Source organism: Prionailurus bengalensis, chromosome D4, assembly GCF_016509475.1.
Source record: "Prionailurus bengalensis isolate Pbe53 chromosome D4, Fcat_Pben_1.1_paternal_pri, whole genome shotgun sequence".
In the NCBI taxonomy this organism is placed as follows: domain Eukaryota; kingdom Metazoa; phylum Chordata; class Mammalia; order Carnivora; family Felidae; genus Prionailurus; species Prionailurus bengalensis.
The window spans coordinates 28,988,054-29,002,441 of NC_057359.1; the positions used below are offsets into that span (position 1 = coordinate 28,988,054).

At 43.8% G+C, this 14,388-nt stretch overlaps 1 protein-coding gene across 15 annotated transcripts in view; it reads left to right on the forward strand.

Moving 5' to 3' along the window:
* The window catches only part of LOC122475127 (aminopeptidase O (putative)), a 343,878-nt gene that overhangs the window by 197,637 nt on the left and 131,853 nt on the right, over positions 1-14,388 (forward strand). The window contains exon 8 of one of the 15 annotated variants that reach the window (XM_043566835.1): positions 10,658-11,025. The exons of the other annotated variants lie outside the window; for them this stretch is intronic. Within the exon in view, the coding sequence (XP_043422770.1) occupies positions 10,658-10,877 (220 nt within the window). The 3' untranslated portion in view covers positions 10,878-11,025. Of the gene's footprint in view, positions 1-10,657; positions 11,026-14,388 lie in introns of those variants that run through there. 15 annotated transcript variants of the gene reach the window in all.

The window sequence follows — 14,388 nt, forward strand, 5'->3', positions numbered from 1 at the left end:
AAAGAGCAGAGCAGAGATTTAAACCTAGGGATGGAAACGACCCTCTTTTCCCTAGTCTCCCTCTCTCTCTCTGCTTTCAAGGAACTCGGTATAGCATTTAGTTGCATTTTTAAAAAAAGACAAAAAACAAAAAACAAACCCTGAAGGTATCTTGAACCATGGAAGGATACGAAGGTTAGGGTTAAAAAAATTATCATTAGGGGCGCCTAGGTGGCTGAATTGGTTAAGCATCTGACTTGATTTCGGCTCAGGTCATGACCTCACTGTTGGTGAGTTTGAGCCCCGTGTTGGACTCTGCACTGACAGCGTGGAGCCTGCTTGCGATTCTCTCCCTCCCTCTCTCTCTGCCCTTCCCCTGCGTTCTCTCTCTCTTTTTCAAAATAAATAAAAAACTTAAAAGAAAAAAGTATCCTTGGGCCAAGCATCTTTGTCTTTTACACATGAGTGCATGTGTCTGATTATTTCAGTAGCTATAAGAAAAAAAAAAAACCTCAACATTGTGTTGATTATAGATATTGGAGTATTAACAGAGTGAGAAGAGAAAAACTAAAATTGTATTTGGCTCTGACGTGCTAATGTTATAACTGTTTCCCAATTGTGTCTTCCATACACCCGGTGTTGAACATGGCTCTCATCGGATATGTCCTGGATTGACTTGGTTGTAAGATTTCATTTGGTTACAACAGTTCCTGTGTTTTCCTTCTCAGCGTTCCTTGGCTGGGGAGCCTGTAATGTGGCGGCAGGCTCTTGCGGCATGACGATTTGCTCATAGTTTCAAAATGCTAGGGGTCACATTACTCACTCCATGTCTTTTCTCATTTGTTAATTATTAAAGATGCTTTTCCCATAGATGAGAGCCTGGCGACTCTCCCCAGACCCCCCCCCCCCCCCCCGCCTCACCTGTCCACTGACCCTGGACAGAACTGTATGAGGCAAAGCTGATCTTACTGCTGTCCTACTCTGCCTGGCCGCCACCACTCTGCTCTCCTGTTGTTTCCACCCCCGCCCCACTCTTGACTGTGCAGCAGTCGTGACTCTTGCCAGGGAAGATGCGAAGGGCCTTCTGTAAGACTCCCATGCCTTTGGTCCCTGGGGCGCTGCTGGATTCTGGCATTCTCTCTCTAAAGAGCTTTACCCTGTGAGTGTTAGTATACTCTGACAGGTCTGCGGGACGGAAGAGCTACAGTGGCAGGGTCAGGAGAAATCTCTGTTGGTTTTTATTGTTTGTGATTTATTATCACTTCCCCTCTTTTCTGGATTCATTGTTAAAGTCAAGCTCATGCTGAGAAAAACGTGAAAATATGTCATGTTGAGAAGGCGCTGACAGGCCCAGAGTCTGATGTGGCTCTTTCTCCTAGCTGCTGCCTCCACAGACGATATAATTCTAGAGAAACACCAATATCTTTTCCTACTTTCCTCATAAATGTCTCATTCCCTGGTCGAAAAGACATCCCATAATAATGGGGGGAACCCCACGTATGCAGCTCTCCACAGCCAAGACGAAGTGTGCGTGCCGTGCCGTTGGTTCTGTGGGTTTGCGTGACACCTGAACACTGGATGTTCCATTTAAAACAGTAAGACTTTGGGGGCACCTGGGTGGCTCGGTGGGTTAAGCGTCCAACTTTGGCTCAGGTCATGATCAAACGGTTCTCGCGGCTCTCACAGTGAGTTCGACCCCTGCCATCGGGCTCTGTGCTGACAGGTCAGAGCCTGGAGCCTGCTTCAGATTCTGTCTCCCTCTCTCTCTGCTCCTCCCTGCTTGCTCTCTGTCTTTTCTCTCTCTCTCTCTCTCTCTCTCTCTCTCTCAAAAATAAGTAAACATTAAAAAAAATAATAATAAAACAGTAAGACTTTTGAAATCAGTCTATGTGTACACCTCTGGTATGCATGAAGCTTTTGCCTTTAAAGTTTTTCTCAAAATTTTTATTTCTGATCCTTGAAGAACACAGCAGTCTTTTCCCACCCACATGTGGGAACTCAGCCACTCGTAGCCACACAAAGCTGCCTCATGGGAAAGCTCCCGTCCTTCCAGAGTCCCTTGTTGCCGTCACGCACCCACCTCCAGCCCAGAGGCTCAGCCTCCGCCGCTCCTCCATCCTGGGGCCAAGACTCCCAGCGTGCCCACCTCAGTCTCCACCAGCCCCACAGCCTGGGAACAAATCTGTTCACTCTTTCCTGGGCAGCTCCCTTCCCCATGGTCTTCAGTGTTTATTCCAGACCTTTCCTGCTCTCTCTTCTCTTGCCTCCTGTTCCCCAGGGAAAACTGAAGCCATCAGCCATGTTCTCCCTTCAATTCTATAAATGCATCAACATCCATTTCTCCCTGACCTCTCAGATGCCTGAAGGCAACCTGTCAGTCTTAATACAGTTACAGACAAATTTCTAGTTCCAGAGGTAGAAGTGGAAATGCATGTGCATCGACGCAAGTCTAGAACTTGCATATACCTAGGTGAGCTTTAAACCTTCTGCCCATAAGGAAGAAGGGAAGGGGGGAGGGGATCCATATATGAAGGGAGAATGAAGTTGCCATCACTTTGGGCCATGGGCTGGGGTCATGAGTCTAGGGAAACTTTTTTCCTAAGGCCATTTTGCCCTTAAGACCACCAGATTCTGTAAATGTATTCCAGTCTTTATATTATTGGAACTCCTCTGCTTTGTTTGATACTATTGATAACTCTTGCCTTCTGGGGATCTCAGTTGCCTGGCTTACCTCTTCTGGCTCTTCTTCAGAGTTCTTGTTTTCTCGGGGGCTCCACTCTTAGAGTAGTCTCATTCCTCTGGAGTAGTCTCATCTACACCCCCTGCCTTAGGTGGGATTCCCCAGAAGCAGACCCTGAGACAAGATTCATGGGGAAGAGATTTATTAGGAAGTGTTCCCAGGAGGGGAAGTAGAAGTGAGGAGAAGGACAGGAGGCCAAGCCAGGATATCAAGTCAAGTCACATAGGATTGCTGTGGAGGCAGTGCAGGTCAGTCTCAGAGTTGTCCCCACCAGGGTGTGGCTCAGCGTGTGTACATCCCTTTGCCTGTCCTCATTGCTTGGACAGATGTACATCCCGAGGTACTTCTGTCTCTTGTGTTTACAGAGAGCCACATCTGACAGAGTCATGGAGAGCAGGACAAGAGCTAATGTGCACACAGATAATAAAAAGGCCCCACAGAATGTGAGTGGGGCATGGGCACTGCTGACTATACCTCCTCTCTGTGCTGGAGGCTCACACATCCCCAGGCCAGCCCCACTCTCTCTTAAAGATCACATGTGACTGCTTAGCTGCCCACTTGACATCCTCTTTTCCTGCTGGCCCTACAGCCATCTCACACTGGTAACCCTGTCCCATGGGCCCCATCTGCTCACCTCCTATGGTGGTGAGCCCATCAGTGGTGGCTCAGGTTCTCACGTTCATCCCAGGTCGAAAATGGGGGTCTTCCAATTCCTCCCTCCTCTCTCCTCCTTGCCCTGGGAGGGTTTAAGTCATCACTATGAACTTCTCTCACAAGTGTTCTCAGTTGGGCCCTTCTCCACTCCTAATACTGCTGTCTCCCTGGTTAGAACTTAACTCGCTGGCACCAATCCAACAGCTCCCGAATTGTTCTTTCTGTCTCTAGTCGTCAAGTCCGCCTTCCTCACTGCCACCGTGGAGCTTTCCCTGAAACACCTTCTAATTCCACCACCTCCTTACTTAAAACTCTCCAAAAGCTTCCCTTCACCTCCTGGAAAAACTTCCAAGTTCCTTAATACAGCGGGCACAGCCCTTCATGCCACCACTCCTACCTGTTTTTTACAGTCCCTTCTCTTGCCATTTTTTGCTTCACCCCAGCCCCCTCACTGAGGTCATATAGAACCCTACAGTATTAGTTTGCCAGAGCTTCCATAACAAAATATCACAGACTGGTATGTGGAAATTTATTTCTTATGCTTCTGGAGGCTAGAAGTCCAAGATCAAAGTGTTAGCAGGTGTGGCTTCTTCTGCAGCCTCTCCTCTCTGAGCCCACACATGGTCTTTCCTTTGTGTGCCTGCATTCCTGGTGTCTCTCTGTGTGTCCTAATCTCCTCTCCTTGTAAAGGGTACCAACCAAATGCCTCATTTTAACTTAACTAGCCCTTTAAAGGCCCTGTGTCTAAATCTAGTTGCATTCTGAAGTAGGGCGGGTTAGGGCTTCAACATAAAAATTTTGGAGAAATGTAATGCAGCCCATAACATCTACTGTCTGCCTGTTCTTTCTTAACCTCCTTGCCTTGTTTTCATGTGGTCTCTATTAGAATGTCCTCCCCTTATTGTATGACCCCAAATCATCATGATTCAACACAGATATCACCACATTCCAAAAGTCTCAGGCTCTCTCCTGACAATATAAGCATGTGACCCTCATCTGTACCCCCTAAATGCTCTGGTTGTATCTCCATCCCTCATCTTACTACATTATTTGATAGTTAAATTCAGAATGAGCCATGCTATATTGCCAATTATCAACCCTTTTTAACCTACAAACACATTAGTTTCATATGGTCCAACCTAATGCAACTTTCTTCTGAGTCATGAGCCTTGTGAATCCAGGGACTTCTTCACCTCTGTATACCACAGGGTTTGGCACTAAATGGATACTCAATAAATGTTGAAGAAATGAATGTCCTAGACAACAATGATCTCTGTCCCTGAGGTTCTTTCTATATTATTTGCAGCGTTGAAATATTGGTCAGAAGACAGTAGATAGAAAAACCCTAGGCTGTATCCTCAGAGTTCTAAGGACTGGGAGATTACTGTTGGCAGGTTTAGCTAGAAAGGGTGGCTGGGAAGATGTGAGGTTTGAACTGGGATGGAAAGAAAGGCTAACATTGAGACTGGGAAAGAGCTGGAAGGAAGGGAACTCAAGGAGCAAAGCATGGCAGGCATAAACAGTGAATTAATTGTGGAAATGGACATTAAAGTGAGAATGAGCTTCCTGGAAAGGATAGCCATCAGGAACCCCATGAGACTGAAGGGGGCCAGGGAAGGACAGGCTAAGTAATGGAGTTCCTTAGATGCCAGATTCAAAAGTTTGCATGTGACCATCCAGGCATTGGGGAGCTATTTTCAGTTCCAAGAATGACATAATGAAAATGAGAGTTCTGGGAAGATTACCCAGCCTGTGAGATCACACATGATCAGAGAGACAGAGACTAGAAGCCATTTCAGGAACCCACACCTGAATTTAGAAGAGCTTAGGATCCTCTTCCTGGTTGGCCTAGGGCTCTAAGTGGCTCATTTGGGGCTATTCAAAACTGGTTGGAGAGTCCATACAACTTCAGAGAAGGCTCCTAATAATAGGATGTAAAGCTTTCTCTGATTGCAGATAAGGATTGGATTGACCCACTAAAGGAAGTGGTTGAATATGTGGGCTTTGTGAAGTTTGTTATGACTTTAACAGAGTGAAAGGCAATAGTCCCAGCTCCTTATTGACCAAAGCCTGGTCTGTCCTGCCTCATTTTAGAGAAACAACAGCTGCAAATGAAGGTCTGGACCCTCTCCAGAGCTTGTCAGTCTTCAGGTCTCAACCCCAGAGAGTAGTCTAGGGTTTAGGAAGCCAGAGTGCCTGGATTTGTGTCCTGTTCTGACTCTTCCACTTGCTGAGTGACCTTGACAGAGGTACACAGCATAATAAGCTTTGGTCTCCTCACTCTAACATGGGGATGATAACACAATGGTTTCTACTTTATAGATGAGTAAGAGGGATAATGTGATGAATATGTACAAATCACTTAGAACACATATATTGGGTTGAGTCACAGAGAATTGCCATTTTGGTAGATCTAAAATGGCTCAGTAGTGTCAGTTTCCAATGATTCAACCTACAGTAAACACTCAACACATGTTAGGTACTGTCATATAGACCCTCTGACACTTGGTCAATATTTACCCAACGAGTGATGGAGGGCACAAGGACACAGCCCTCGCAGCCAGCCCCACTCTCTCTCCTGGTTTGTTCTGGTTTCTGTCTCTTCTCTCACTGCTCCTGTCCTCCTCTGGCAAACACAAAGGCACTCTTCTCCTGTCTCTTTAGCAACTGGAGCCTGGAAACACTACTTTTCCTCTTGATTAACTTGGAATTGGCAAGAATGTTCAAAAAGTTAATTTATAAACTTAAATTTTTTTCATTATTTATTTTTGAGAGAAAGAGACAGAGCGGGGGAGGGGCAGAATCTGAGAATCTGAAGCAGGCTCCAGGCTCTGAGCTGTCAGTGCAGAGCCCAACATGGGGCCTGAACTCGCAAACCACGAGATCACGACCTGAGCTGAAGTCGGATGCTTAACCGACTGAGCCACCCAGGCACCCCGAAAAGTTAATTGTATTAAGAAGTTAAGAGGATTTTTAAAAAAATTTTTTTTAATGTTTATTTATTTTTGAGAGAGTCAGAGACAGAATGCGAGTGGGTTGGGGCAGAGAGAGAGGGAGGCACAGAATCTGAAGCAGGCTCCAGGCTCCGAGCTGTCAGCACAGAGCCTGACGCGGGGCTCCAACTCACGAGCTGTGAGCTCATGATCTGAGCCGAAGTCGGACACTCAACTGACTGAGCCACCCAGGTGCCCCAAGAAGTTAAGAGGATGTTTAAAGAGGGGGTGGGGGAGCAAGAATGCCTGGTTACCAATGAAAAAGATGGGATTAAAAACAAAAACAAACCCCCCCAAAAAGTTTGAACATTAAACAAAGATGCTTAAACTAATAGCTTGAGGCAAGAATTATCTCGGCAATGCTTCTAAGACAAATGGAATCTTCATACCTTCCTGGAACCTACTTTTGGTCTCATCTGTACATCAGGGCCACACTGGTGTCCCCTCTGGTGCTGCTCGCTTGGTACAGTTCCCCTGGCATTCTGTGCAGAATCTGACCACAGCCCTGAGGAGAAAACAATTCTGGCCTCTATGGCTTCAAGCGTTCTTACCTGAGTTCTGACCGCTGGCACTGGCCTGTGCACTTCCTGGGATCTCTACATACATACCTTGGAACTCCTACCCTCCACTCCATCCCTCAAGCCCGGGACCCCCTTCACCCCATTTTTTCTGTCTTGTTCTCTTTTTTTGAGCTGCGCACACTAGCAAGCTAGCTGTATAGACGGTTTCTACCCTTTCGTGACAGGATGGTGCTGTACCTGTGCCAGCATTTTCTGAAAAACCTTAAGGCTCTCAGCTAGCCAGAAACAGACTCTGCCCTTTCCTGTCTCAAAGGCCAGCTCCCTCCCCCTGAGCTGCCCACTCAGTTCCTGTTTCCTGTTGGAGGGACACCCTCAGTTCACACTTCTTTTACCCGGCAAAGATGATAGACATGTCCTGAATATTTGAACTCAAATAGCACTCCCTGTTCATTTTTCTGAACCATTCCCTGGTTACTCATCACTCAGGTATTTCTAAGGGAGGGATAGAATTCTCCTTGATAGGCCCCTAATTACATATTTACTGTACATCGTGTTTCATTTTTACAATTACATTTAGTAGGGTTTTTTAAATATAGAAAAACTTAAAGAAGAAATAAAGCAGTTCATAATCACTGCTTAGTTAACCATGGTGTGGGGGTGGGTTTGTTTTGTTTTGTTTTTGTAATAAAAGTACTAAGAGGAAAACCCAGACAGTTTAGAAAGGTGTTAATTCCATCCCCACCATTGCAGTCTTCATTCACCCTAAGATAATCTCTGCTAGCATTTTCTTGTGAATCCTTCCAAAAATAAATTTTGTAAGTATACACGCATACTTCTGTGTTGCTCCCCCGTGTGCGACTGATTCATTATAACACTATTTGCCTGTGAAATATTTTCCTAAAACATAATACTAGTCCTGTATAATAATAATTCATGTATATAAACCAATCTATAATAATTCACTCTTATTTTGCCTCTGAGGATATCTCACGCACTCAGCCAATCCTAGCATGATGTACACTACATTCATGGCTAGTGAGTGTTAGTTGCCCGCTCAGAAAAACTCTCATCCTCCCTGTACACTTCCCCCCAACACCATCATTTAGTTTGTGTTTTGGCCAATAGTTTTGACCAAGAATGGCTGACAACCAATATAGGTATTTGACTGGACTGCTGCAAGGACACATAAAAAGAATCTTCTATGTGTTAAGTTTTATAAGGGCTTCTTCCTCTTTCAAGTCAGTGGTGGAGGAGATAAAGAATAAAAAAGAGGGATTATACTTCTGTTCAAGATTGCACTGGAGGTTCTAGCCAAGGCAGTTAGGTAAAAAAGTGAAATAGAAGGCACCCAGATTGGAAAGGAAGAAATAAAACTATCTCTTTTTGCAGGCAAAATTATTTTATATATAGGAAATCCTAAGGAATTTTCTCTCCAAAAAACTGGCAGAATAAACAAGTTCAATAAGGTTGCGGTATACAAGATCAATGTACACAAGTCCATTGTGTTTCTATACACTAGCTATAAATGATCTGAAAATGAAATTAAGAAAACATTCATTTGCAATAACATCAAAAATAATGAAACAGTAATAAATTTAACAAAAGAAGTGCAATACAGTGGAAACTACAAAACATTGTTGAAGGAAACTGAAGAATGAAGTAAATGGAAAAATATCTTGTCTTCATGAATTGGAAGACTTAAGATTGTTAAAATGGCAATGCTCAGTGTCAAAATTCCAGCTGCCTTTTTTTTTTTTTTCAGAAATGGACAAGCTGATCCTAAAGTTCATATGGAAATTCAAGGGACCCAGAATAACCAAAATGATCTTGATAAAGATTGAGGACTCATACTTCTCAATTTCAGTACTTACCACAAAGCTACAGTAATCAACACAGTGTGACACTGGCATAAGGACAGACATATAGATCAATGGAATAAAATTGAGAGTCTGGAAACAAACTGTTCTTTCTGTTTATGATCAGCTGGTTTTTGACAAGGGTGCCAAGACCATTCAATGGGAGAAAGAATAGTCTTTTCAACAAATGGCCATGGGGTAACTGGATAGCCACATGCACAAAATGAAGTTAGACCCTCTGCTTCATACCACATACAAAAATTAACTCAACATGGATCAAACCCCTAAATGTAAGAGCTAAAAACATAGGTATAGATCTTCATGGCCTTGGATTAAGCAACTGTTTCTTAAACTAAAGAACAAGTGACCAAAGGGGAAAAAAATCAATAAATTGGACTTCATAAAAATTAAAAACTTTTGTGTTTCAAAGGACTCCATCAAGAAACTAAAAAGACAACCCACAGAATGGGAGAAAATATTTGTGAATCATATATGAGGGACTAGTATTCAGTATATATAAAGAACTCCTATAACTCTTATAACTCAAAAGACAACTCAAATTAAAAATGGGCAAAAAGGGGCACCTGGGTGGCTCAGTCAGTTGAGCATCTGACTCTTGATTTTGCCTCAGGTCATGATCCCAGGGTCATGGGATCAAGCCCTGTGTCAGGCTCCATGCTGAGTGTGGAGTCTGCTTGGGATTCTCCCTCTCTTTCCTTCTGCCCCTCTCCCCCATTCATGTGCATTCTCTCTCTCTCTCTCTCTCTCTCTCTCTCTCTCTCTCTCTCAAATGATTTTTTTAATGGGCAAAGGATTTAAATAGACATTTCTCCAAAGAAGATATACAAATGGCTAATAAGCACATAAAAAAATGTGACATTATTAGCCATCATGGAAGTGCAAATTGAAACTTCAGTGAGGTATCACTTCATACCTACTAGGACAGCTATCCTGAAAAGTCAGATAGGAACAAGTGCCACAGAGGATTTGGAGAAATTAGAACCCTTGTACATTGTTGGTGGGATTGTGAATTGGTGCAGCTCCTTTAGAAAGCAGTCTAGTAGATCCTCAGAATGTAGCACATAGGGTTCTCATACAACCCTGCAACTCTACTCCTAAGTATTTACCCAAGAAAAGTGAAAACATAAGTCCAGCCAAAAACGTGTACACAAATGTTCATAGAAACATTGTCCTTAATAGCAAAAGTAGGAACAACCCTAATGTCCATCAGCAGATGAATGGATAAATAAAGTGTGTTATATTCATGCAATGGAATATCATTCAACCATAGAAAGGAATGAAGTACTGTTATGTGCTACAAAAATAGATGACTCTTGAAAACATTATGTTAAGTGAAAGAAGCCAGTCACAAAAGGCCATGTGCTGTATGATTTCATTTATTGGAAATAGTTGGAGTAGGCAAATGGATAGAGACAAGAAGTAAATTAATGGTTGTCAGGGACTGGAGTGAAGGGAAAAATGGAAAACCACTGCTAGTGGGTGTGGGATCTTTTTTGGGGGTGATGCAAATATTCTGCAATTAGGTACTGGTGATGGTTACACAACCTTATGAATATACTAAAACCAGTGAATTATACTTGTTTTTAGGTTTTTTTTTAATGTTTAATTTTGAGAGAGAACACAAGTGGGGGAGGGGCAGAGAGAGGGGGCAGAGGATCTGAAGCGGACTCTGTGCTGACAGCAGCAAGCCCGATGTGGGGCTCAAACTCACAAACCATGAGATCATGACCTGAGCCCAAGTTGGCCACTTAACTGTACTGAGCCACCCAGATGCCCCTGGACTTTTTTTAAATGGTGAATTTTATGATATGTGAATTATATCTCAATTTTTTTTAAGAGAGGGATTGATGGAAATCATTGCATATTTTATAACATTTCATAACATCATTTCAGCCTTAGCAGGGTTGACCATCAGTGTCTGAAGGAGAGATGGAAGATGAAGTTATGGCAGAAGGCAACTGATTTCCTCAGGGCATTGGATGAGCCCCAAGGAGCCATATCTAGCACTGGATGCCTGGAAGATTATCTCCATGGGGCTTGTGGTATAACAACCCCATCTAGAGATGAGTCACTTCCAAGAAAGCATCCCTCAAGTACAAGTATATACACATGAGTGAGTGTGCGTGTCAATTTGTTTCCACCACATACCGTCCCTTCCATTGTTCTCTTAATGACCTGAGGTGCCTGGGTGGCTCAGTTGGTTGAGCATCCAACTCGATTTCAGCTTAGGTCATGATCCCAGGGTCATGGGATCAAGCCCTGCATAGGGCTCCATGCTGAGTGTGGAGCCTGCTTAAGATTCCCTCTCTCTCTCTCTCTCTCTCTCTCTCTCTCTGTGTGTGTGTGTGTGTGTGTGTGTGTGTCTTCCTCTCTCCCTCCCTCTGCCCCTCTCCCCTGCTCACACACTCTATCAAATTAACAACCATAATAAAAACTAAAAAAATAATAATAATATAGTCCTGACTCTAGTTCTATTATCAACACATGTAGGTTTTGTTTTTTTTTTTTTTTAACTACTGCAGAATATTCCAGGATATGAGTGTCCCACAACCAACTAACCACTTGTCAACCACTGGACATTTTGGTGATTTCTAGCTTTCTGCTTTTCTAAACAATACTGTGGTGAATGGTCTTACTGTTAATGCACAAACAATACTGTGGTGAATGGTCTTACTGTTAATGCACAGCATGTTAAATATAAGACCTAAATAGTACTCAGTTGCCCGCAAGGCTGAGAAGAGAGCTCTTCTCCCAACTACTCATCTTGTTTTACATCCTGGTGCATACTGGGCTTCAAACCCAGGCAAGCCCTCCACCCCCCTGTGGCTACCAGTCCTCAGCTCTGTGCCATTCTCCACCAAGGAGGGAAAGTCCTTCTCCAGCTCCCACAGACCATCTGCTCCTCTTTGAGTCATAAGATGAGACGAATCTTCCCACCATCTCAGCACACAGCAGCACACATGCTGTTGGTGTTCAAAAAGTGCTTCCAGCCCCCCTTACAAAATGAAGCCAGTGTTTGTCTCATTTGTCTCTTTCTGGGATAGTGTCATGGGTTTTTTTTTTTTTTTTTGATGCAGTACAAAAAAGTTTTCCCTTATTACCTTTTCTCCTGAAATCACCTCCTGTAATTTCCAAGTTCTCTGTATTCCTATGTTCTGAATGTGTATAGCTGATGGACAGCTTGCCTTTCGTCATGATCACCCTAGCCCTGAATAGAGTATGCGGCTCCTTTTAACCTGGATTCTGAGGATTCCAGTTCAGGTTTACTGCATATGCACCTCTCTTGCCTTCGCCCTCTCTCCTAGACTACAACTCTGTAAAAAATATAATGAAAGCCTCTTATGCTTGGATCATATACTCTTACGCTACATCTATCCCCAAATATATGTGGTTGAATAAAATTAAGTTTCTTCTAATTCATTTACGTGTGTGTGTGTGTGTGTGTGTGTGTGTGTGTGTGTGTGTGAAGTTTATTTATTTATTTTGATAAAGAGAGAGAGCAGGGGAGGGGCACAAAGGGAGGGAGAGAGAGAATCCGAAACAGATTCCACACTATCAGCACAGAGCCCAACACGGGGCTTGAACTCAAGAAATGTGAGATCACGACCTGAGCCCAAGTCAGATGCTTAACTGACTGAACCACCAAGCTCCTTGTGTGCTTGTTTTAATCAGAATTTTTAATCAGAATCACCCTTGATGCTGATTTGGCATGACCAAGGCTACATAGCAAACCTGTTGACTCCACTATAGTGGATGAATAATGTTTTACATCTAAATACTGCAGCTTAAATAATTCTGGGTTATTTTATCTCCTAAAATCCTAAAACATTAGGGTCAGAAAGGACCTTGAAAGTGATTCTGCCTAACCTTCTGTATCCCTGACAGACAGCTACCCAGCTTCTACCAAAGGATTTCCAGGATCCAATTCTCTGGCAAGCAGCAATTTCCCTGTGGGTATGCCCATCTTAAAATGGCCTTCCTCAGACTGGGCTGGAACTGCCTCCTTGTAAGTTCTGCCAGGTCATCTTATTTACCTCCAGAGTTGCACAGGATTTGCCTTGTTCTCACCCAAACAAATCCACATGTGTGAAGACCATTGTCTTTCCTTTCCTGGTCACTAGGTCCCAAGATTTGGAAATCTGTCATACCTAATGCAAGGTTGGGAGAACCCTTGCTTTCCTGGGCTTGGTCCTTTGTTGTTGTCTTCATTGACAGTGACTTTCTCCAGATACGACACCTGAACTGAACACAGTGCTGTTTGCAGTTACACCTTTGAAGAATTCAGTGGGACTATTCCTGCTTCTCTTGTCCGGCTAGGCCAGAAAAGAATGGACAAGTACTGATCAAGTTGGATGCACTCACATATATATAATATTTCATTTTTAAGCCAGTATCCTACACCTTCTAATGGTGGTCCTGCCATTCCAATCCCCACACATTTTTCTCTCCTCAGTAACGTTCATTGAGTGCTTCCGATGTGCCAAACACTTTTCTAAGCACTCTATGTACATGATCTCATTTTGTCCTCAAAATGGCCCTATGAGATGGGTTCTGGTACCATCTTCCTTCCCATGTGAGAGATGAGGAAACCAATGCATAGGGGTGTTAAGCAGTTGGCCACTTTTCTACAGCCAGTAGGTGGCAAGCCGGGATGCAAGTAGAGGAAAGTCTGGCTCCAGAGCTCAGCTCTTGACCACTGCTCTGGACGCTGTCTGATGCCCTCCCCAGCAGTACTTCCAACTACCTTCTCGTTGCTCCTGTTGAGCCCACCTACCAGCGTGGTTATTATTTTGGAAGTCACATCAATCGCTGTTGAGTTTATGGGGAAAGACTTATTCTTTCAAACCTCTTTGTTCTTATTAACTATTGTCTTATTAATTTTGGATCTTCATGTCAGCATGTGCTTGCTGTTCTTGCCTGTGGATGCTGTCAATCAACCAGCTAGACTCCCAGCTTGGACTAAAATGCAAATCTGTTACACCAGTACATCGTCATTCCTGGGGCTCAGCCTAAGTAGTACTCCCTCCTGGTTCTAGCCAGTAATTAATCAACAGCCTTGAGTTCTGTTTTTTAACCTAAAAGGCATGAAACAACCACTATGCACTCACCACTGCTACATCCATTCTGCCAGCTGACTTCTGTCAGGATGCCTGATGCCCACAGTGAATTTCTGGAAGTGGCCCTCCAGATTCTATGTTCACTCCTATAGTTCCTCATTTTCTGTTCTAAGAGCTCACAAGCTCTGTGTGAGTCACAGTCACGAATTTCGTCTTTCCTCCTCTTAACCCCTCTTCCTTAGCAAATGAGAATAACATTTGTCTGTCCCCACCAGTCCCTTTCTTGTTGTCTCCGTTGGTGATGTCCCCAGAGGTCTATGATTGCCAATGGAAGCTTTCAGAGTTGTGACATGTCCCTTACTGGGGCCTGGCGTCAGAACTCTTCAAGGAGGAGGGAGCCCCCGTCACCTGTCCCAGGCATCAGTTCCCACAGAACAATGCTGTTCTGCCATGTGCAATTTGAAAATCATTCTCCTTGGCAGGAAAGTTGAAGCAAAGTGGGAGTTCAAGTACTTCTGTTGGTTCCATTGCATCTTCACACCTGGTCTTTTTTATGCTCCAAACAAT